This window comes from Betta splendens, chromosome 22 (assembly GCF_900634795.4).
Source record: "Betta splendens chromosome 22, fBetSpl5.4, whole genome shotgun sequence".
NCBI classification, from domain to species: Eukaryota; Metazoa; Chordata; class Actinopteri; order Anabantiformes; family Osphronemidae; genus Betta; species Betta splendens.
Genome location: NC_040900.2, coordinates 11,314,952 through 11,340,460, shown reverse-complemented (window position 1 = coordinate 11,340,460; position 25,509 = coordinate 11,314,952). Strand labels below are relative to the sequence as shown.

Sequence of the window (25,509 nt, the reverse complement as noted above, 5' to 3'; positions counted from 1 at the left end):
GCTGACCTGTTAATTCTGATTAATTACACTGATAGAAGATAAGACATTCAAATACAAGAACAGTGAGTCAATGAATCTGGAGCAGAACATTGATCATCTAATGCATGAAAAATCACACAATTTTCACAGCAAAAAGCAGAGTAAACAGGATTGTCAGGATGTACTTGTTTGAAACAAACTGCTATAAAGATGTCCATTTAATCAGAGTTGCCACTCAGTCACTTTTCTGTACCAACAGATGTCTGTCTTGTATTATTACACTCAAATTCATTTTGCATTTACTTAAGCTGGTAGTTGGCCTTTAAAGAGGTGCCAGCACTTCCAATTCATGTTGTTCCAATAGTGTCCTCTGGGAGATCAGATAAAACTACAAAAATACCAGTCATAAAACTAAACACCTAATCCACATTGTGACAGAGCAGAGTCAAATATCAAAGCTATAATTGAGAGATCTCTCACCTTTCATCAGTGTAATATAAACAAGATCTGTCGTTCCTCCTTTGAACTACCCATATTTATCTTTTGTGGCTACAGTGACTATCTTGATAAAATACTAACAAATCTGGTATTCTATTTTTACTCCATGTCGATGCTGGTATAACCCTGTAGAGGGCGCAATGCCTCCAGATTCTGACAGGAATGCTTTCCACGGGAACCTGCTCTCCTGTCTTTAATCTGATCTCCAGTCACAAGGCTTTGCTGCTCATGTCACAGCTTAGGGCAGGACGGTTAGACTGAGATGTGGCTGATAATAAATGAAGTGAACTGCTTCAGTCGCTGCTCCTTATCTCTGCATGCACCTAAGCTAGAAAACGCTCTTTGGCTGGCATCTTCTGCCCCGAGGTGTGGTGCTGGTTAGTGGAAGGTCTTTCTCACGCTCAGGATGTTTCCATCACGAGACCACCCACAGTACAGCAACGGAAAAACCAACAAGTGTACAAGATCAATTGAGGATGCTTTATTTAAAAATAAGGATGAGAATAATCAAAACAGCTTTGTGTCATTTCTGAAACTGTACAAACACCACACATTACATATCTTACAGATAATTGGAATATCCTGGATAACCTTGTCATATAAAGACGTCTCACAAACTATCTGACAATAGAGCTTTTAAATACATGTAATGGTTCCATGTGACTTGGGTGACCCATTGGAACTTTAGGCTAAAAGAGAACAAGACTGAAGCATGTACAAGTCCCCAGCGATGCCTGCGCTCACTAGACAGCTGTGCCTCTCTCCAGGTTTTGTTTGATCTCCGCTGTGTATTTGCCGTAGAAACGTTCCGCCTTTTTGTTGAACTTGGCGTTCCTCTCGTTGATATAGTCGATGTCTGCGTCGTCGTTATAGGCCCTACGCCGGCTGTATTTCGCCCGCTTCTCGATCCTGGCGATTGCAAATAAAAGCAATTACAGGAGAATTTCATAAACCCTTATGGCAGCTCACCATAGCATATCCAATAACACAAACTGGCTACAGGGGAAAACATGGCTGTGCAAACTTTAAATTTGGCAACAAGGGTGGCGATGGAAAATACTGTCAGCTTGTGAGCCCCCAGTATTCATTCACTGTATCTTCAAAGCATTGTTGTGCGTCATGCCCTGGCAACCAAATCCTTGTCTAATGTCCTACAGTTGCATCTCTGCCTCAAATAGAGAACAGTTCTGGGAAAGACCCGCTTAATCAAAAGGTGGAAGAGATTTCTGAAGCAAAAACAAAAGCGAGATTAAATTACAAATGGTTAAACTTAAGTAGCTGGAAGTAAAATGTGACATGCACAGAAGGTGTTTAATGTGTTGTGCCTCCTGTTTGGTTTTCATAAAACTATGTACCCATACCGAATTATGAAAATATTAAAAAGGTTGCATAATTAGTTTCCCAGAACCTTGAATGATTCCGTTTGAGATGGCCTAGTCAGATACGTGGTCAGTTCACACCAAAGCACCATAATGTGTTTGGGGCAAGATTTTCACTCCGTGGTGAATTTCCTCATCATCAAGTGTGACTTACTGTTTCTCCACATCCTCCACCATACGGTCTATGCCCTCCTTCGTGGGAACATGGGTGCCGTAGATAAGGCTGTTGGTTGTGGGGTGGAAGTCTTCACCACTGTGGAACACCGGCAAGAAATCATATTTATAACCACAGGTAATCCCATTTTATACCACTGACATTTCTATGCCATCATTGTAATCATCTTTATTCTATTTATAGAAGGTGATGTATGCAGATTTGTTGGTGCATTATTTGTGGTTCTACAGGCACTGAACTCATCTTTGACCTCACAATGTAGGCCGTACATTGACACATTTAGCTGTTTAAACGACTGCGAGGAGGACAGATACAGAGACAGACAGGCTACATCAGATAACATATACAACACGTGATGGGTAATATTGTCACAATTACACTAGATGATATAGTGGACAAAACACAGCGCTGTAACAGAAAGGGCTTAACTCACCATTCCTCCCGCTGTTTCTCGTAGCCTTCCATGTCTGGTTTGATCTGCTTGGTGAGCCTCTGGTACTGTCTGAACTGGGCCTCCGCATAACCTGCAGTCCATTGTGTGAGACGGAGAGAAAAAAACGTGACTGTGTTATAATTACCGGAACAAACAACATGCAGGCACGAGCCTCAGCAATACAACCTGTGGCTGGTTAAGGAGGGAAGCATAAAGGCAGCTCTTCTCCTCCCTCGCCTTCCTGGTGATAATTTTCATCCCAGAGGTTTTAATTTAGAGGAGGTTTTGATGCAACACATGGCAGCCATATTTAGAGGAGGTATTTTTTTTCAAGGGGATTAAATTAGGAGCAGATGTGATGATTAACACTCCAAAGGGTCCTTTAAACAACCAGTATTACTCTACACATTGCTGCTACATTGGATTTAAACCATAATTAAATTTATTTAATTATTTTTAAAGAGGTGAAAAGCTTCACGACAAAACAATCCTTGAATCCGGGAACTACGTCATGCTTCGAACAGTTCTCAGAATTTACCATAGACTGAGTTTCTGTGACATAACAGGAAAGTTCCCTGTGCCTTCAAATCATTTAATGATAAAAGCATTTTCTTAACAAAATAGTTTTGTAATTCACACGTGTCTACAAAGGGGTAGACTATATTTCAGGACTGGATGCCAGTATATATGAGCAGAGGTACATCAGTGTTAGATTTATATTGTTGTTTCGTCTTCTGGTGAATATAAAACTGCAGTATGTGGTTGATAACCTCAAGGTGGGAGCCACTTATTGTCCAAAATGGAAAAAGTGACTCAAAAATGTGTGAGCACCATAACTGTGCAACACTGGCCACCGCAGACTCAGAACATCTGTAGCACTATGCTGAAGATGTTCTCTGAGTCTGTGGTGGCGTAGTGTTCTATGCTATGGTCTGCTGGGGCAGCAGCATGAATGTAGCAGACAGTAACAGACTGGACAAAGTGATCAGCATAGTGTGTGGCTGGACAGAGGAGCACCTTCAGCCAGAGGCTGATCAGTAGTAGGTGCTCAACAGAATACCACTGGAGATCCTTCCTACCAGTGCCATCAGCCTGTACAAGTCCTCCTCTGTCTGTGAGGGTTGATCTTCACCCGCGCAGTAACATGTATAATAAAACTTTAGCTAGTAATTAGTTGTGAGTGTGTGTGTGTGTGTATGTGTTAGCATTCTTATTTTTAATCTCCCGCACTTGTCTAATTGTGACAGCAATGAAAGCGTGCAAAATAATTTCCCTCTGGCATTAGTAAAAGTTAAATCTTGAAACTGAAGTGCAGGCAGCATTCATTATGCTCCAAACTCCAGTGTAAAGACAATTCATTCAATTTTACGTAACTGAAATAGAATACAATATTTCAGTCAACCAATAAAAAAAGGAAACAACAAACATACAGGTGTTGCCAGACCAGTAATAAAAACTGTGTGTGTGTCTAGTGGTGGACCTGATACCAACCTGCAAATCCTGTGTCTGGGTTCTTCTTCTTTTTCTTCCTTTCCCACCGCTCGGCATCATCAGCAGTGATCTCCAATAGTTTTACTCTTTCGTAATTCTCGCCTCTGGCAGCACATTCCTGAGACACAAATATGATTTTTTTATAGTTTACAAAACAACAACTGAATGTATACAAACGAAAATGTCATCATATATAAAATGATTTATTATACTGCATTAATTTCTCAGAGTACCAAACTTAAAGAGTCTTAAAAGACAACTTGCAACTTAAAGAGTTCTTAAGAATCAAAACAACTGTGAGAGTGAAATACCTTCTTCTTCTGATCTTCGGCAAGCTCCCACTCCAGGCGAGCTTTTTTAGCCTCCCAGTTAGTGGGAAGTTTCAGTCGTTTATCCTCCTCCACAACCTCCTGGTGGTTGAGCTTACGAGCTTCATTCTGCAATGGAAAATGACACATGACGACTGTTTATTGTCCAGACATCATTTATCAGAACACACCAACGCATTCATCGTTTGTGCTCATGTGCGTGTCCACAGCTAATGACTTCACAAGAAAACTACATATGTTAGAATGACTAAACACTCACTCTTTTGAAGTGTAATTCCCGAAATTTCCTCAGTCGTGCTTCTCTCTTCTGAGACGCTGGACTTTCAGTGGGTTCCTCTTCAGCGACTGTAGGAGCCTCCTGTAAACGACGTGAAACACGCGACATATGAAATTAAGCTGTTAGAAAATGAACTGGTATCAAAATAAACGCCATTCGCTTGGCAGTATGTGCCAGAAACAGTTAAAAAGCGAAGTGGCAGGAAATGAAGAGCTAACGCTACTTAGCGCTAGCTAGCATCGGTTAGCCTAGCAAAGCAGCGCAGGGTTGTAAACACTAAAGACGCCGCTAAAGATATAATGCCCGCCCTCTTTACGAGACACCGTTTCTGAATTAATTAAACCAAACAAGCACAGTTGAACACAAAAGCTCCATGATTTTGTAAAGTGGCGATACAGTACAAACCTCACTACACGACGCCATTGTTGTCCTCACGAAGGATAACACGGTGTTTGGGTCAGACCGGATATGACGTACACGCCATGTACGTTTGAAAATTACTCTTAGGATAGAAAATATGTATGTAGAAAAGTTTTTGTTTTGCATTCCAGTTATTTTGTTTAGCTGAAAAAATATGTGACAGAGTTTGTTTACACAGCAATACATTTTCAATTACATATTTTTGGTTTCATTTCTTTAATATCTCTGTTTGACATTTTAATTTTCTGCATAAAACATTTTAGGTTCACCATTCCATGCATTTATATAGTATACCTATAAATACTAGAGTTATTTAAAATGGTTATTTAAACTGGTGCTGTGTTTCTTGCTACTGATGAGTAATTTAGGTGTATGTGACAATTTCAATATCACCTATGGTACAGTGGTGTACAGTATGGGTGATAATTGAATTTGCTATATATGCTATATGTATATCTTTTAAAGGTCCCTTTTTTGTGCAAACATTGGACACACACATTGGACATTCTGATATCTTATATATTATATATATTATATCACTCCGGGGTGAATGTTCGTGCACTTCCTGCTTTTTCACTTCTTGCTTGTTATTTGTCTGATCCTTTCCCAGAAAGGCCTGTTCAGAATTCTTTACCTTGTGAACGTAGACTAGGGTCTGTTGTCACACAACTCCCACATCTCCAGGCTCGCCCCAACACTGCCCAAGACAAACTCTGCCCAAAGCTAGATTTCCCCTTTGCCCCTCACTCGCCTCGAAGAACTAAAATCAACACGGCACAGCCACCATTCTCAAGGAAAACTCTGAATCACAATCACGAAGATGTACGAGTACAAAATGTACCAAGGCCATAAGACGGATGCTGTGACCTAACTTACCCTAAGTCATATGATCTTTAAAGGAGGTGTGGGAATCACGTCTCGTATGCCTCCTAAGCAACACACCCTAAAACTATTTGTTCTGTCAGAGGGCGTGTAGCACACACTTTCAAACAGGCCAGTTAAGATCTACATTTAGATTATAAACATTTATAATATTCTTTGGCCTAAAATGCATAATAGGGGACCTTTAATACTTTCTTTTACCTTTTCCATCACCAACTGAGGTTCTTTGTGCTACTTCCATGGCTCTTGTACAGAGCTGACAGCAAACAGTAACTGGGATTTTAACAGGCTTTTCTGGAGTAATTCTTCTGACAACTTTCTGTCAAGTTATTAAACATGAAAATAATGACAAAATCGTTATCCCACCACAAGATACTCACAATTATTTCCTGCAATGTTGCATCAGCTGTGTGCATTTTACTCCATTTTATCACGGCACTGTGGCCAAATGAACTGTCAGGCAACTTGTATTTTACAACAGTGTCTTTGTGTATAAACTTAACCCAAGCCATCTTGCCTCCTTTTGAAGTTCAGAATTCATAGAAAAATTCTGCTAGACTAATGGAAATTGGCATGACACACACAGACAGCAATTATGAATATGACTGGAGGTTATGCACTCAGCTGCATAAAAGGTCATACATAAAGTTGTCAGGGTACCACACAGAGAGTCTGTTTAGACCTCCCTAAATGCAATTGTTGTGGTTGTTTACACTGTGGAAAGCTGAATTTTATATGTATTACTAATGCATATTTTTTGCCCACAAAAGCAAAAAAAAGTATCAATCATGCCCATGGAGCATAACCTAAGACCTGCAAATATGATTCAGTCATCTGATCAGAACACAAAAGTAAACACTTTAAAGGGCAATTTTAGCATGTTTGACTTGCCAAAATGGATGTGCTCCCTGTTTGATTGCATTATACTAATAGAGCTCTTTTGGAGGATGTAATTAAGTGGAGTTTATGGTCTTAGATTAAAGCATCCTCTAGATCACAGGCAATGTTAATGGAGTGATGCATTTTCACTGGAAACCAGATGGGAGCACATCACAACAGCACAACACATCATTGGCTTGCATTTGCCAGTGCAAAAAAAAAGAAAAAGAGAGGCCATCTTCATAATAAATGACTCTCACAAGTTAGTGAGAGCAACTAAAGTAACATAAAAAAAGAGAAAAGGAAGCCAAATAGCATTTTGTCTGCATCCAATTTAGATTTGAACCGACTGAAAAGTTGCAAAACAACAAAAGCAGAGAAGTTCCGATTGGCGCGTATGACTTTTAAATGTGCCCAAATGGACGTGGAAGGAGCGTGACGGCTTACAGTAAAACGCGAGGGCGCGTTCGCTTCTTCACAAATAGCCGTTGCCGTAATCTCTGTTAATGTCGTTTGCACTTCCCCCAGATTGGCCAAGTGCTCTCACATGTTAACTCGCCTCAGAATGAGGCCGCTCGCTGCTCTGTGCCTTGTGTTCCTCCTGCGGGAGTCGCCATAAGCGACGAGTGCGTGTGAGACTGAAGGGTATGTATTCATTTGCATTTGCAGAAACCCACCGAACGCTTCCATCCTGGGCGTCGCTGCTCTCCTCGTCCTGCGTCCGTTGCAGCACGGATTAGCTTGATCTGCATTTAAAACGCAGACTGGCTTCGTGCAAATGACGGTGAACAGTGAACTTTAATGCATGGGGGCACGGGTCTCACATGTTAGGCCACCCACAAACCGCTGAGCAGCCACTCCTCAATATGAACTTTCCAGTCAAGCAAATCAGACTTGAAGCAGAGTAACATTATATCTGCAAATAAATTGCACTTCAGGGGCCACATTCATAAATACCGAGCCGACCGATGCGGGGGTAAATTTGACTGGTGCTGTTATCTTACTCTTAATAAGAGTTCCTCTAGATAGCACATGGCGGCAGGGCTGCTCGCGGTGCAGGCAGCTGCTTCGCATCTGGAACTTAATATAAACACCATGGCCAATAAAATCATTCCATTTCCTTAATTGCTATTCCTGTCATTTCCGCACTAAATGAAAAGTTATTAATTCGGGGCCAACACAAACACGCTCCTCCAATATGAGGAGCGACTCCTGAAGCGTCCCCACCCTCACTACGGGCTGCTGTCACTGGACTGGAACCACAAGCTCCTGCCAGTGTTTGTGTGAACGCGCTGGGACCGCGCAGACATGAATAGGGCACAAGATGGCGTCTTGTTTTCCATCTCATCCCAACGTTCCCACTGGTGCCAGTATAATCATGACAGGCACGGCCCCATCCTGTTTCATCTCTCTCCTTTTCCCCCTCCTTCCTCCATCCACACCCCTCCTCTTGTTTCTTTCGCTGCTTCCCAGTATGTTTAACACATGCCTTGTCGCCCCCACCCCACCGCCACATGTATTCTCCTCTTCCCTTCCATTCATTCTCTCCCTCCGTCGACTCTGACATGCTTCCTGAATCCACGCTGAACGGCAGGCTCATTCAAATAACAGAAAGGCTGATGAAGAGTGTTCAGATCGCGCCTTTGTGTAATCTGTCACCAAGCAAATCTTCACCCGCCAACCCTTTACCGCTACACATGATTAGGAGCCATCCTCAAGATTTTACATGTTGATTTCAAAGCTGTTGTTTATCTTATCCAAAGCGTGAGCTTAAATGGAATCAAAGTAGAGACACACAGACTATCCACAGCTTGACTCATCCATCATCATCACCGTCCCCTGTAAGCAAAATAATAGCAACATAGATGCAACATGGTGCTAACTGCTCTGATTGAAGCCATTCACAGGCCAAGAGAGGAAGAGGATTTGGTGAACGACACATATACTTACACAAAAGATGCATGTATGCACTCAAATACCACCAGTGTTGTAGTCAATGCTTCTGCTCCACCACACACAATTAAAGTCCCAATTAAAGGCCATTATGGGTTTTCCACTAGCAGCAACCACAGGGAGAGCAGCTCCACGGCCCGTACATTGCGGGCACACAGATGTCTCCTGTGTTGTCATCCAAAGGAACTCAGACTGATCCACAAACTTTATGATCATAATTACTGATCAAAATTGAAGCGCAACAACAATATGAACTCTGAGCGCGGCAGTAAAAAAAAAAAAAAGTTTGAGCCATTCCGGTAAGTGGAGTCAAGTGGGAGTATTGGTGGGAAGTGTTCATCCTGAAGAGATAAATATAGTGAAGCGATGCGAAGCAGTGTATAAAGCTCCGATTTACCACAAGAGGGTGGCATTTCGCTGATGCTTCGGCCGACATGACAGTTCTTTCATATCCAAATGAAAACAGAAAGGCCACATTTTCACGCTTATCCCCACTCGCAGGAAGCAATTGCGCTTGTGTTTCCCACAGCCGCAATCGCCGATTGGGTTTCCCACCACAAATGAAACCGCTGGGGGTCCGTGTTGGCCGTGAAGCATCTAGTCATCACCGTGCCCACACAGAGGTTCAACACAAGGGCCTTCCCTTGAGCGGGCTCCAAAAGTGTCATGGGTTTCCGCTTCTGAGTTCCCATCCTCTTACCCAGTGACCTGAGAGTACAGCTCTGACTCGGATGAACAATACACTGTTGTGGAGCGTTGCGATAAGAGGTGGCCCAGTCAACAGCCTCTGGAAATGCAGCTGCATAGTCTGTCCCCGGCCTGACACGCAGCATCCAAGGGTGATGATGCGGCTTCGCACGGACGCGAGCGCGAAGGTCCATTAGGCTGCACATGCATGGCATCACACACACACACGCACACACACACACACACAAGCAAGCCCCGTTCCCACCCAATTCTGTGTTCTCAGAACCAACAATCTGTTTAGCACAGTGCAGTGGCCCGCTTTCATCTCGAGTTCAAGGCGCCAGTGATCTAATTTCAAATCTGATGAATAAACCAGCGCCCAAACAAGTGTCAACAACAACACCGCCACTGTGAGCAGCTAAGTGATAAATGAGCTCTTTCTTCGTGGTCAGCATGGTTTATTCTTTGAGTTATTTAGGGCTTGAAAGACCTTTTATATCCGTGAACGAGGCAGAACATTTTTATTTAGCTATTTTCAAGGTGGAGAGGCTTTTTCCCTTGGGAATGTCAAAGCAGAATGTGAGAAAACAAAAAATGACTAGAGAAATGTTACACATCCTGCAGCAAAACAGACACTGAGGGGAAAACATTAAAAACACAAGGTAAGTTTGGTTGAATTTTATAGCACGAAAATAGTTAATAATAAACACAATCTGCCCGTTGAATGAACTTGTTGATGGATGAATACATTTTTATTATAGAAATGACTCCCAAAGATTTCAATGTGGGAAATTCCACTTGCTGAGTTTACCTTTAAAAACATGCCAGGAACTGAGCTCTGACTGAGAAGTCTGTAGTGATGACTGGTGGGCAAAATGAGCGATGGCCGTTTGGGGACAACAGAAGCTTTCACCACAGCATCCTCACGAAATGTGATGAATCAGAATTAGTGGCAGTGGAGAAAAGAGCACAGTACTGCGGCACGCAACCAAATCCAATTAATGATAAGTGCAGTTGTGCTGGGATGAAGCTCAGAAGAGGCTGTTTTTACAGTGTCAAAATTTCCAGTGTGGGATTGGCACTATTTAATCTGTCACGGAATAACAGCTCTGCGGGCGAAACGTGGTCATTAAAGGCAGACGCACGGGCGGAAGCGTTGAACGAACCAGGAAAACAAAGACGGATGTTCCCGAGTCAATGAACCGTCTGAGCCGGACGACCTGCAGTGATGTGGGGTTGAATGAGTGTGAATGAACGAGGTGTTTCCCCTAATGTGGCCTGTAGTCGGACCCTCTAGGGAGAAGCAGGGGGTGGAAAGTATTCAGAGCATATTCATATGCAGGTCTATTTCTACATATTACACCCGGGGAGGAAAGGGGACTGAGCTTTGAGCAGAACTAAGATATTAAACAGGAATGTAAAGGGAGAAAGAGAGTGAGACAGACCAGCCATGAGTAAACACAGTCTATAGAAACCAGATACGGCCCGGTCCTAAAGGTAATACACAGAGAGAATGCGTTTAGCAGAGTCCATTAAAGCCAAAAGCCTCTGAGGGAACGCCTCCGGCCAGACGTGGGGCTCTGATGGACGGATCCAAGACACTAAGTCCACGTTAGCCTCTCTGAGTAATGGACCGGGCCTTTTTCAGACTCCCATGGCCCCTCGCGAGGCCCGGAGAGACGGCGTGATGAAGTTAGAGGGGCAGCGCTACGGCGCAGCGAGGAACGGGCCGCGGCCGTCTCCTGTTGCCGCCGAATGTAATTTCAGCTCGCGTTGCAGCGGGAGCACAACCGACGGAGGGAGAGTCTATCGGATTCAGCTCAGACATCGCAATAATATTGAGTCTTGTTTATAAACACGTGTAATAAATAACGCTTACTTACATAACGGCCTGCAGGTGCGTCAGGCTAAGTGCTAGCATTAGCATATGCTGAGGTTTAGCATGCTAGCATTCGCTAGGCGACAGTCCGTTGAAGAGCGGACCACATCATTAAGTGTGAACCCGACCCTCCGCTCACGACCTGCCTGCGTCTCCTCCTCGGCGGTTAGCGGATTCTTGGCGCGCCGCTCCGCTCTGACGCCATCGCTATTATAACGCCATCATCGCCGCCTGCCAAACCGTAGAGGATGATGTCACTTCCACTCTCGGTCGTGGTGGTTTGGTTTTTGGCGACGGGTGCACGTGACAATTTGTGCCTTACTACTAAGCCCCGAAAGCTGCCAGCCACGGCGTCCACGCCCTCGCAGGTTCACGGGGAGGCACCCACGGCACCCACGGCCCCCACGGTGGTGGGGGGGGGTGAGTGGGCCCAGGTCTGGGATCAAACGCCACAGAGGAAGCGGAGGCTGTGGGTTAAGTGCTCGTGCGAGTATGAGCGGTCAATAGACTGGACACTTTTAATTCATATGCAATTAATTCCACCATAAATCATCCATGTGTTTTCTATGGCTGTTTCCTTCCCTCTGTTAGTGTTTATGAGGTTTCCCATTGTCTGGTTTTGAATCTTTCCGACTCCATTAATGTCCCATTCATTAAACTGTTACATATTGGCTTTCGTGTCTTTTCCTGATCCCATTCAAACTGACGACGTTTCATCCGCACTGCTCGAAAAGCAGTAGTTAATATGAGATATTTATAGTTTGAGCCCTGCTTTAAATTACTGCCCTTTGTGCACCGGCCAAGCACATTCAATGAAACATACCACTTTAGCACCATCACCCTATCTGTAATTTGCCAGTCAACAGCATCACTGTCCAAACTTTGATGCAACGTAATGTATTTGAGGTTGGGAATTTCACACACATACTTGAAATGTGACCAAGAGCACGGGCAGATGCCTCCGCGTCCCCACAGCGCCTCATTATCCCAGCGCTTCCAGCTCGGCCGTGCGGGTTCTCGGCGGGGAACCCCAGCCCAGAGTGCGGCGCCGAAGATTGGACAACGCCACCGCCGCTCGCAGGCTCCGGCCAGATCAGGAAGGAGGGAGACGACACTCACAGTCATTTGGAGGTTTGGGGTCTGATTGCTTCCCATCTTGAGGGACTCGACGCCCCCCCCCCGCTGGGAACGCGGTCCCTTTCACGCCCACGCCTGAAGACAGCGAGAGGAGGAAGACGGGGAGAAATACAAAAATACAGGAGAAATGCGGCCGCGAAGGAGCTGACAGCACAAAGACAACATCCTGAATAGAACGTATGAATCAATCTATAAAAAGAGGCCAAATACAGTTTAGAATATTGTGGGAATGAGTCACACAAGGTTACTCATTATGGTGAAGGAGGAGATGAGCTTTTTACATAATCTACTAATATAAATAAATACTAAGTGGAGTTTCTTTTGCAATTAAAAACTAAAATAGATATTTTTCATATTAACAATGGATTCTGTGATTCTACATACAGATTATAGAATTATCCCACAGCTACTCAGATTTCCTCTATCTACTCCAGTTAGTGTGAGTGTTCTGATCCGGACCTTCCACTGTTCTGGAGGCTGTGGGCGAACCAGCGCCGGAGGTTCTGGGTGAGCAAACAGGCCGCACGCAACAGAACCTGCGCGTTGCGCCGGCGCTCTGAGGGCAATTGCATTCCTCCATGACAGAAATGCCACGAAGTGTCTGTCAGTGATCGAAACCAGGCGACGTTCGGGGGGCGTTCTAACCACGCGCGCTGAAACTCAACCACGTTTCACAGAGAAGCCCGCGGGTCCGGACGCATAATCAGAGTCATTTGTGTCTTAGTCGCCTGCTCTCCTTTATTTACAGCTCAGTGCACTCCCTTTACTGGCTCGGTCGTCACAGTTCTGACTGGCAGGACATCGCCAGTCGTCGTGGTTACTACAAAAACTAATTATTTCAATTTCCACGTATTGTATTTCATTCATTGACTTTAATCACAGTCTATGGGAGGCGCCAACGTTTCCCCATGAGTGGAAAGAGAGCAGAAATGCAGCGAGCGCCGCTTTCAGCTGGCACAGGGGCAGAGACCTCCGCACTACTATATTTAATGAGCGTGCCGGGGTTTCGAGTGAATGGAGCTCATCTCAGAGGAGCAGCGTGGCCGTTTGATGTTGGAATCCTGCAAATGAAGTCAAGGGGAGAGACGGAGATGAATCACGTGCGGTTTTGGAAATCATTTACAACGGAGCGGCTCGCAGACTGATAGGGGGTGAAAACGGCTTGATCTTTTTTTTTTTTTTTTTTTGGGATGGACGGCTTCGAACTCTCTAACGCTGTCGTTGTACAAGTGTGTGTGTGTGTGTGTGTGTGTGTGTGTGTGTGTGTGTGGTGTAAATAAACCCAGACAGTGGCTGGGTTCAGACTAATATACATGACTTTTTCATGTTGAAAAGATAAAACAAACGCTGCTGTGGATGGTGGGAATCACTGAACCGTGGCACTGTGGCAGTCGGGGGCCGACGAAGACTTATGGCCTTCGTCTGCTCCATTAATTAGCGGCCGTTCAGACAGGAAACCAGAGCCAGCGCTTCAGTTCGCTTTCATGTCTTATCCCATTTGCCTACAGAAACCTCATTTTTCATTATTTACTGTATCAATTCCAGACTGATGATCATCAATAATGTGTAAATGAAGAGTGGAAGCCAGTGCTTTTCATGGGGGTTGGTTGAAGGAGGGGCTGGTGGTGCGGGTCGTGGACGGGCTGTCACGGCGGGACATCAAGAGGGCAGCCTCGTACAGCCACACGTCCAGGCGTAACAATAACGAGCCTCGGGTACCGCGAGAGGAGCTGGAATGTGGACGCAAGTGTTTCGTGATCCGGCGGCCGCCGCGGACAAAGCAAATAATCGCCAGACGCGGAGCAGAAGGTAGTTTCACTTAACCTCTGCTCGGGTCTGAGGGCCGCCTTAAGTGGAAGCACATGGCCTCAGCCCACATTGGATTGGACAGAGACACCAGGGGAGACTGATTATTCCCATTATTGACCCCCACCCCCTGCAATTAAACATACTTTACGACAGCGACGTGTAAGAAGGCGACCAACCTAACAACACTGTTGTCCCACATTAGTCGACCCTTCACTGGTGCAGTTTGCACAGTAACTCAAGCTACTCAGACCACACAGGACTTGCAGAATCTCTGTACCTGCACGCTCCAACAGACTCCTCCTGGACTGAGCCGCCGTTTACTGGATGTCTGTGGCCTGTGGCTTTGTCTCTCTCCCATTAGCGCGCTCGCTGTTGTTCACAATGCCGACCGGCCCTACGGTAAATGCTCCTCATCGGTTGGCCACTCCTGAGGGCACGGCGGCCGCAGAAACCCCCGAGAGGCTGGAAGATGGATGGGGTGTGCGCACGGGGGGCAAGTGAGTGAAAGCGCGCGTCCGGGCGCACGTGAGGGCGCCGACGGCACGCGATGGCGGTGTTTTGGGTGGTGAAGGTCAGGCGCGTGGCCGTGACCATCCGTCTCCCGGGCTCTCGGCCTCGCCTCCGACCAAGCGCTGCTATCAGGTTGCCCCATGTGGTTCCACTCAGACCGCCAGGGGCTCCAGCTCCGGGCTGCAGACGGGGGGAAGGCCCCGCTGGATGGAGTCAACAAGCCGCATCGCGGCGCACGCGTCGCCGCTAGCAACTGGTGCCTTTCTGGGCTCAGGTTAAAGGGGACGATGTGGTAATTGCACGACGAACGTTTCAATTAAACAGCGAAAAAGCTGCAAATCATCTGGGAGGATTGCTTCTTTAATTTTGGTCAGGCGCAGCAGGAAAATAAAAATTCAGAGGAGAAAAGTTTCTCGAGTTATGATTTATGAGGCCAATGTACAGTTTGGTGGTGAAATTACAGCTTTCCTATGACACACCCCAGTTTATACGTTCCCATTTCTCTGCCGCAGCTCAGTCAATGCTTATTCTACTGTGTCAGTGTCCCTCCAGGCCTCCGGGTCCCCCATCTACCACTTACAGTCTATCAATGTATATTTTTATTGATGAGACCTGACAGCCCCCCAATTCCAGTATAGCTTAGGATATGCGATACTCACAGCCCACCCCTAAAAACAACAAAAAAGAAAAGGCCAGTGTACCTCGGCCTCCCTCTCTCAGGCTGGAGAACGCTCCATAACAGCAGGTTCTAATATATCTTTCCAGTCAGGGAATATGATAATTTTCTTATTTGCAAGAAATATCAATTGCTCAAGGCGGACACATAATCATTGGGGAGGAAAGGAGAAGCTACCTGTGTAATGTGCTTAACAGGCTAACCCATTTAGCCACAGGCGCTGTTTGAAAATGAGAAAGTGCTGATGGTCAAAATCAATTTTCCCTGTGTCCAAATTACTCCCAGCCCGGCTTAGAATTTCACCTAAATGGGCAAATCTTAAAACACTGATACTAATTCTATCATATTAGAGCCTGGTCGTATAGTTGAAGCTATTGCTAATGCTATTTTGCTGTATTTATTGATGTAGCGAGATGAGAGCAGAGAGCTCTGTTACTGCCTTTGTGTTTGTGTGCGTGTAGATGCGTATCGGCTCGACTCACTCCACGTTTGTGTACAGGCAACAACCGGGCTTCAACTGCGCTTGACGCCGATGATCTGTTGCCCGTGCGTCCACAAAGCTCCCGAAGGAAAAACTCCAAAGGTCAAAAGGTCAAATTCACTTGATATTGAATGATTGCTGCGTTACCCTGAACTGATAACATCTCGCTTTCTTGGTAACTCAGAAAAGAGATTCATTTGCATATTATAATTTCTTAATACATTTCTAGGCACAAACATGAACAGAAACGGTACAACAGGCACATTGTGTTAACATGTTTCAAAAGCAATTTATCAGATTGTGTATTTAAGAAAGAACTGAATTAATATTTAATCCAGGCTCATATAGGAGGTTTGGATAGTATAAATAAATGAGCCTTCTAGACTTAATACATGAATGTACGCAGTTTTGTATGATAACTGCTGGTACAGACTACAGTACACTAATCTGTTGCCAAAAACTATCCAATGGATCCATAACTAATTGTTCCAAATTATGAATCAAGAAAGTCCTGAAAATTGGCCCCAGGAAAACATTATTATGTTATTCATTAACAGCTTCTCCTGAACTCGATCAAACCGACTTCTGTTGTGTAGCACCAAGAATCATGACCTTTTTCTTAGAAAGTTAAATGGACTGGGAGACAGCGCTGACTGTACCCACTGTACTTATTCTCCATTTGCAATGTAAGAAGTATGCAGTAATTATTCTGGGCAATTTCTAGTTATTTATAAACTCCATTCTTGAAACCGGGGCTTTTTTATCCTGTCATACATACTATGAGGCTGTTTGTGAATGAGCAGGAAGGAAAGTATTAATGTTCCCTATTCATGCCTATTATTTATATTAATCCAAGAATAGGGGCTATGACATCACTATAGCCCTAAAAACCGCCGTGTTGCCATTTGCTGTTTGCTTATTGCAAGGACTTGCTCGAAAGGAGCTGTGACCTTTCCTACGCTCAGACCTGATGGACGTCCCCCAAAAGACATAAAAACAACTCTGGTCGGGACTATAGATCTGTGGATTTGGGGTCAGGGTGGTTTGCGGCCGCGGGCCGTCCACCTGGGCTCGCCGCTGCATCATAAACAACAGCTGTGTGTCAGGTCCGCTTCTGTATCAACATCATCACGCTGGCCACCAGAGCCACACATAGGTATTATATCCATGAGGCTTCCTGCTGGAAGACAGGCCTTTAAACACTGAGGCCACTGTTCAGGAAGTCCGGTACCACACGTACACCGAGACGCTAACAGGAACTGCAGAGGGAAGGAACATGGTTGAATTGGGTTTTTTTTTTTGTTTTGCATGTAGTTACAGTGTAATTAATGGCCCATCTCCCTTCATATTTAATCCCTCTGAGCGAATTCCCAGGGCTAGAGATTACATATCACTAGCAGCCCTGATTTATCTATTTGTCCCTGTCTGCTGATCAGAATGCAAGTCAACCTAATAACCTTTGTCAGCTCTTTAGGCGTGAAGAAGGTGTATTGTAACCATTTGGGCAGAAACGGGCCGGCTTTCCCGATATTGACTCAAACACACAGAGGGGAGAAGAAGGGGAGGCATGGAATAAAGTGACACTAATGGAACATTGATGACAAAACAAGGCGCGCGCGGGGACCACTTCCTAGCGTTTTCAATTCTTAATGCCATCGCCTCGGATTTCAGCACGTCTTGGGTCAAAGCGGCCGCGTGCGCCCGGACCGATCCGGCGTGAGGATTAGGATTTCTCGGCGAGGAAATGGTCACGTGATTTACTGTTGCTGAGGAGGCGCTACAGGTGCCAGCGCTCCAGAAGGGAGGGATAAGATGACCGAAAACTCTTTGGAACCACACTACGCTCCGGAATCAGCTCTATTGTGACTGGGCTGAGAGGCCGGAGCGTCACCCTATACTTTGAAAACACACTTTGATGGCAATTAAATATTAATATGGGGAATCATAGCCTGAGAGCTGTATCCACATTACATGGGGCATGCAAATCGCTCCAATCAGTCAGCCAACTGAAATAGCATCTGGAGAGCTGTATAAATAAGCCTATAGTTATCTTTGATATCATTAATAAGGTCTAAACCAACCATAGAGGAAACAGTAATATTAAACTGGGAAAACTGGGACTTTAATTATCATTATTTAGCTAATTTGCATGTGAACATGCTGTGGTGAGGAGTTGCCGCAGGCTAAAGCTGCTAACGTCCTGACAAGCGACGCACTGCTTTTCAGCATCGCATTCAAACGTGGAATGAATGGGCTGCAAAAAGGAAGGGCGTGTAAATGAGACAAAAATCCAGATTTGTCTCTCCTCATCGCCGCTCCACACGCACAAACACACACTCAGCCACAGTCATCTGCCTTTTCTCTGGGCTTCTCGCTCCCCCTTCATAATCAGGCCTGGTTTCCTCCCAATAGGAAAACATCCCTCTTTCCTCTATGCCCGCGTCTGTCAGCGATTCTGTGTGGGCCTGGACTCAAGTCAGCCTGTGGCCAAAAATATCCCCCCACGGCTGCTCTGGACGGGACGGGCCACACACACCACAGGCACACAGCCCTAAAAATACAAAGCAGCCCAGCCGCAGCGCCTCTCCTCCATTCAGCAGCACTCAACACTGGGCCCAGGAGCTAGCGTGGGGACGGTCGCACACGTGAAGTGATGCAATGACCCACCCCCCAGTAAGACTGGAAAAACGATGGCTGTCGACTACGGGACAATTTCAGATCTCATCCTCGCCCCAGAAAAAAGCTCCACTGCCAAAGAGCACAGCTCCAGATAAACGCTTTCAGCCCCGAGACAAAAACTTCTTCTCGCCGTGATTGAATATCCAGCGTCTGTGGTGGCGTGGGAGAAATTCATTAGAAGTCATAAAACTGTCTCACCGAAATGATTGATTGCCCGCCGGCTGGCGCGCGCAGATAAGCATCGTCTCGTCACACAGTGCCACCCATTATCTCCGCGATCTGATGATAGAGAGCGAGACAGAAGGTGAGAGGCGGAGGGTTTAATTGGGACTTGGGCGGCTGCTCGATGTGTGGGCACCGCTCCTCAGGCATTCCGTCGCTCCAGCGTGCCAGCAGACGGGACAGGCCCGGGCCCGGTCACATGACGTGCACGCGCGTGTACGAGCGCGGGGTGGGTGGGCGTGTGAAATACCAGCGCCTTTTCACGCACGCCGGGTTTACGGGGACGCGCGCGGTTGCGCGGGTGTTTGCGCGCGCTCGCGCCGCGGAGAGGACACGCTTCGCAAACACGCCGCACAGTTGCGACGGTTCGGCGCGCGCGTGCGCAAACAGCCGGCGAGTCCGCGTGCGGTGCTGCGCGCGCAGAAGTGAAGGTATTCTGGCTGAGGGGGTGAGTGGGGGGCTCGCGCCGCCGCTGAATGAGGCATTTAGTGCTGACAGTTAAAAATACCCCGAGAACTGGGCGAACGCCGCTGCCGGGACCGCCTCCCATTGGCTGGAGCCGACCCGCGCTGTCCGCCCCGCCCCGCCCCGCCGCACGCGCACAGACGCAGACATTCAGCGGCCTATTTCGGGCCCGATCTGGGCTGTGGCCTCACATGCTGAACCTGATGTAAGATAATGGTTAACCAAAGGTATGAGCGCGGGCCTGGGAGTCCTCCCACACATGAAGGCATGTGGGTTCTTTATTGGCAAAAACCAACTTGTTTGATATTCAAAAGTAAACACGGGCTTATCGCGCAGCGATGCTATCTGCACTCAGCGATATTAGAGGCAGTAGATAGATTTATGGGTGTGTAAGCGACGCACTCCTGTCTGCAAAGGCCCCAAACTCATCCTGGTGGTTGTTATTAATGGAGACAAAAATTATAATGGAACATCATTTACAACAATTCAGTCCATAGAATTATTTATTTTAATAGTTGCCTTTCTCTAATTAGTGATAATCTCTTTTTCTTGTCTTTTCCAACCACTCTATTTTGCTGTGAGGTTCAGAAGTGTATGCGTTTACAGGTTCCACACACTGAGATAAAGGACCTACTGTGAGTTCCCATTGGCTCCAGCTCGGCCGCTCATACGTTGGGACTGAAACAACAACTTAATTCCACTGATTGAATCTGTCCATTAAATCATTTTAGTCAGGGGCAAATGGAGAGCTGTTTGCTGTTTATCAGGCTCGAAAGCTTCCTCTGGCTCGTTTAATGACAGCATTACAGCAATATAGGTGTTTACGATAGGTGTGGGGCTTATTTGGAGTTAATAAAACATTCTCTTGCCTATGTAATGAAGGATGCTGTTTGACATAAGTGCTTTTTGTTTGTTCTGTTTGGTCTCAAGTGTGAGGAGAGGACCATTAACTTGAGACAAACATTTTTACCAGTGGTTTGTGAAAGCCTTCCCCTGAAATGTACAGGAGAAACGGCACCGACGCGCGATGCACAGAGCTCGTCTCGAACGGATGCCGACGTAAACACGAGGCAAAACGCGTCCTGTGTCGCAGCAACAAATGTTTGATTATAAATGCAAAAATTGGGTTAAACACGTGACACATCAACATTCTTCGGGGAATTTGAGAAACAGCCAGGTTTGATCACTGTTAGTCGAGAAGGAAACATGGAACACATTAGGTGGAGCTCTGGTAGAAAAAAGGGCCCGAGTGTCCTTTTATTGGGGGTGGGTTGGTGGAGGGGATGTAGTTGACAAAATATAAAACAGAATGTGTGTTTTTGTGTTAAATTTGATAATGTTTCCCTCGGGCTTCCAGGAGCCCGCAGATTGGGCCGAGTGCGGAGCGCGCTACAGAGCTATTTAAAAGTCTCAGTTAACAGGACCCTCCAAACAGCCAAACCGCTTCAAACGGCAGCCAAACAAGATCCACATTGTTCGATGGCATGCCCAAAGTGGCCATAACCCAAGCACGAGCCCATAAACAACTCCTAATTGGTTTAATTATCATATAATTTTAAAAATATGTTTTAATATAAGATCTATCCTTCTATTTACCCAAAGCAGAGTGGATATGCAACTTGGACCCAGTAACAAATTCAATATGTTCTTTGTGTAAACACCTTAAAACGCGGGCTCAGTCAGACTGGGGAGCGCGGAGTGGAGCTTTCATTGAAGCGCCGCTCCCATGCACCGAGATGCAAGGCTCAATGTTCAACGCGGCGATGGAGCGATAAAGCAGCGCTCAAACCGAGATGTTCTCTTCGCTGGAAGGCTTTCAGACAATGTACAGAAGTGCCTCGCCAGCAACGCTCAGGCAGCGAGCGACACAGACTAAATAAGCCGAGGGCCGATCGCTCGCGCTGATGGGAGAGTTCAGCGTGCTCGCTTTAAATACTGACCTCATTCGCCGTCTGATGCCGCAAATGTCCCTCCTGGCGCCGCAACAATGGCAACATGCAAATGAGGAGGCAGCGACCCAAGTCTGCTCCTGTCTGAGGAGCCACGATCCTGCTGCCAGAGAAGCTGAGGATATAAATACACAGAGACCTATTTTATGCTATATTTATGCCCTTTTCTGGTTTTTCTGAGCATAACAAAGTCACAGAAATGTATTTTTCATTTTATTACAAAATGCTTTCATTCACACATAACACCCTATTTCAGCAGCAGTGACGCTGCCGTGTTAGTGCATAGACCATGAAAAGGATGGTTCAGCGACGCCACTGAGCCTCCCTTTAAGACGAAGCGCCACCCTGCCAGATTTGTGGCCTCACAACAATTTTAGGCAGTGCCTGAATGAGGGATAAATTGCACTGAGTCATTGGATTCCTATTAGGGAAAATGTTAGTGGGATAATTGGTAGTGATACCAAGACCACTTTTAAATGGTCAGAGAAGATGAAGGAGGAAAAAGCAATTGAGGCACCGGGGCCTGTTCCAAGACCTAATCCCACTGTCAACAACTCAGTGATCAGGCCTGCAGAGCGACACAGGCTGCACACGAGCCCCCACGAAGGGAAACAGAGACCCAGGCCCAGATACGCAGGGAAGGGGTGAGGCACCAACGCTTGTTTATGTGTGAAATGCAAATGCAGGACGGCGCTCGCAGTCGCTCACTGCTGCACATCCTCCCTCCGTTCGCCTGGAAACGTGCGTTTCATTTGCAGCTCTGACCTCAGGATCACATCATAATTTTTTAAAAAGAGGTTCACTCCTCATTAGGAGCGAGAAAAGTGATGGAACGGTTCTGTTGGGGGGGGGGGGGGGACTGAGAAATAAAGATAAATGGGACATGAGGAATAGAGAGAGGGAAACAGCCGGAATGAAAGAGGGTTTCGGTTGATGTGAGCCAAATGACAGGCGCCGGGACACGAATGTGAAAACTTAATGGGCCTGGCCTCTGAAGTGGGCCTCCTGGCTAAAATGAAAAGCCTGTGGAGCTGGCTCCCGTGATGGATGAAGCGTTGCGCTCGCCGGGCCCTGACAGATTCTGGGAAAGCGCTTAAGCCATCTCCGGTCCTGATAAAGAAATAAGAGCAGAGCCAGGGCCGCTCGTCTCGCTCCTGAGGTGACAGAGGAGCTTTAAAAAACGTGATGGATTTCCCCCCGGCAGACGACTATTATCCACCCAGCTGACAAACGGCACAAGTGCAGTGTGACTGGGATCAATACGTTTGAATGCACATTCAGCAGAGACGAGCAGAAACACACCTCCGGGGCAGAGGTGACCCCCATCTCAGACTATGGGAACAGAAACCTGGGTCTGAGCCCGCATCGCCCTGTTCAGGAGATGTCTTCAATCTGCTTCCTAATTGGTACCATCTCCTCTCAGAGTGACATCACTGGAGTCATGGCAGAGGTGATGGGGACCAGATGGCGACGGGCCGCTCCTCGGCCGCGCTCCCCTCCGCCGCTCATTCATGTGGTTTCCCTTCGGTGCGCTGCTTATCTTATCTGGCAGATTGTTGGGGTTCATCCCTCTGTGCTGCTGCTATCAAAGAGGGGTTTTTTATGTTAAATTGCTTTTAGTTTTCCAATACTATTGCCGTAGGCTCAATCAATGTTGCTTCACCTCGCCTCACACATCCGTCTTGGTTGCCGTGATTGATTCCACAGGATCAGTTGCTCCTTATATACTGGAGACAGATTGATCCGGCCTCCAAAGACTGTGCTCTGATTTTAGTAAAGTGGCCTGCGGTGGCTGCCTCATTCTGCAACTTTCCACCCTCTAATTAACACTCTTCCTATGCCCCCATCACCCCCCCACCAAAAAACGAGAGCATCACCGTCCTGCTAAAGGTCAAACACCTCCTGCCGGCCTCACACTTACTCATGCAAACACACACGGACGAAGGAGCACATTGATTCTAGGCGCTGGTGTTCATTTCAGATTCCTGTTAGGATCCATTCACCTCATTGATTTCACTATCTCCTCTGATTAAGCAATTGAAGAGGGCATAACAGTGCTCCGATTGGCCTGATCAGGAAGACCTGCCCCAAAGGACAGGTGATAAAAAGGGAGAGAGGCGGGGACGAATATCAGACGGAGGCCGGTTATTTAAGCTCTGCTCGTCTACAGATCACAACTGTCTGTTTGCTGAGGAAAACCATGTCACGCTAATAGATTTTATCAGCTAATAACAGCCTAATTACGAGCTGAAACCCAACAGACTGTGCAAGAACATCCCAGCTGACTTTGAATGTTTTCAGCCGACAGCTTAAAACCAGAACAAACATGCTCGGCTTCGTGTGATGTGCTGATAGAGCGAAGCCCACCAACGTTCGCCATGTGTTGATACAAATAAAGCACGAGCCGCGTCCTCCGCACAGCCACGCTCGCTCAACGGACACCAATAGAGTCAAACTCAGAGCAGGAGCCAGGATTTGAATGTCGCCTGTAAATTAGGAGCTTTTTAGTTCATTGCAGATTGAAAACAAACAGCGTAATCCTCTCACAAAAACTAGTACGACTGTGTGTTTTAATGCAAGAGACCAATCATCTTTGTGGAGTGCAGAATCCGCCCACATAGACTGGTTTCTGGCTGGAAGTGAGGAAAGTGGTGCAGTTGAGAGACTGGATGAAAGGAGCAATCATACTATGCCCAATAATATTGCTAGTCAATAAAGTATATGTTGATATGTGAGCCTGGTTCTGTGCAGGTTTCCTACATTGAAGGCGAGTGCTTCCTCAATGGGACAGGATCTCTTTATATATCACAACCCTACAGTGCCTAGAAATATAATAATACATGGTAGGAGGCGTCATCACGGAGGGGTTCTGTGCAGCACATGTAGCAAATAAAGCCTGATCCAGTCCTCCGCGTTCTACTAAACTTTAAGGACATACTGTAGTTCCACACATGTTCCTCCAGCAGGAAACCTGAACTCATCGCAGCCTCAGCAGCACACGCTGCCACCAAGGCGGCCTTGCACTGGGCCACTGAGGGGAAAAGTCTGTGCGTTGGAAGGAATGGAAACCGTGACTGGGCGGCTGCGCTTCGTTAGCGCTGTGCTAATACAGTAACATCGGCGCGCACGGAACAGTAAATTAGATGTAGGCCTTGAAACAGGAGCGGCGACGTTTCCGTGGCGACGCCGAGGATGTGGTCATCACGAAGCGGTGGGGCCCGTTCTGCTCGATGATTGTGTACCTGGAGGGAGGAGGGGGAGCGGACGCGAGGGCCGCCGTCGTCGCCCGCGACACGGATCGCACGCAACGACCTGGAACCGCTTCTGGACCCGCGGGCCAGACCGCAGAAGTGGATCCAGTCGCAGCAACGCAGCGAAGCTGTCCAGACATTCTTTCCCGTCTGTGTCAACAATGACACACCTCTGCTGCGGCTCGTCCCCTCCCACCTCTTGTCTTCAGAGCACTGACAGAATCTGAAAGAGAGAGAGAGAGAGAGCGGGCGAGCGAGAAGGGCCTGTGTCAGCGTAAAGCCAGAACGCTTAGAGTCCAGACTGCCTTTATTTGTGGCGCTTTACTGTGTTGTGCTCCTAATCCCGGCCGGGCCTGAGCCCTGTCTGTTCCTCTTTCCTCTCCTCAGCGGGATAATGCACCAGTTGAAGAAGTTAGCCCACCCTAGGGGTTGAAAGCTTGTATCCCATCCAACCCTGAAAGCTGTTTTCACTCAAAACATTGTCAATGTGCCCAAACATGTCAGAGGAAGTTATTTGTAACAAGGGGGATAGGGAGCCATCCTTTAGATCTGTCATCGGACTCTGGATGGGGAAACTCGCAGCTCTCTGACCACACGCGTCCACCAGCCAATCAGAGCACGGGACGAATAAATAAATAATAGGCTGGGTCTGGGATGCACAACTTGACGGAGGTGTCATCAGCTCACCGGTGTATTGAGCGTAACAGTGACAAAAGTCAGTGCATTGAAACAACAAAACTGATGCAAAGATGCTTGTGTGTTTCATTAAAACACAAGCAGGGAGGTTGCTTCAAACATGATGACAAAAAAGGGAGTTCAAAATATACAGTACATCAATATTAAGCATGTCAGAAATAATAATAACACAATAAGCTTCCAGAAAAAACACAGTAGATATAAACGTATTATTCCAATTGCTCCAAATGAAAACAGAAAGCCAGGTGTTTTGACTGTGATGGAACAACTTCCGTCCCATGATCCATTACGGCGAGTCCGTGGGCGTAGGAACGAACTTTATTAAAGGATCACAGGCACGAGGGCCGACGATAGGAGGAGCCATCAATCAAAG

At 46.6% G+C, this 25,509-nt stretch overlaps 1 protein-coding gene across 2 annotated transcripts; it reads right to left on the bottom strand.

Moving 5' to 3' along the window:
- Positions 1 to 938: 938 nt before the first annotated feature.
- Positions 939 to 24,595, bottom strand: syf2 (SYF2 pre-mRNA-splicing factor). 2 transcript variants are annotated; one of them, XM_055505495.1, is made up of 8 exons: positions 24,432 to 24,595; positions 21,181 to 21,304; positions 4,544 to 4,642; positions 4,267 to 4,392; positions 3,956 to 4,073; positions 2,465 to 2,555; positions 2,011 to 2,109; positions 939 to 1,386 (listed from the first exon to the last, which is right to left on the bottom strand). In XM_055505495.1, the coding sequence occupies exons 1-8, from the start codon at positions 24,578 to 24,580 to the stop codon at positions 1,221 to 1,223; spliced, it is 972 nt and encodes a 323-aa protein (XP_055361470.1). In that variant the 5' UTR covers positions 24,581 to 24,595; the 3' UTR covers positions 939 to 1,220. The 2 variants fall into 2 exon arrangements, with proteins under 2 accessions (XP_055361470.1, XP_028995849.1); XM_029140016.3 differs by lacking the exons at positions 21,181 to 21,304; positions 24,432 to 24,595 and adding an exon at positions 4,967 to 5,053.
- Positions 24,596 to 25,509: the final 914 nt, after the last annotated feature.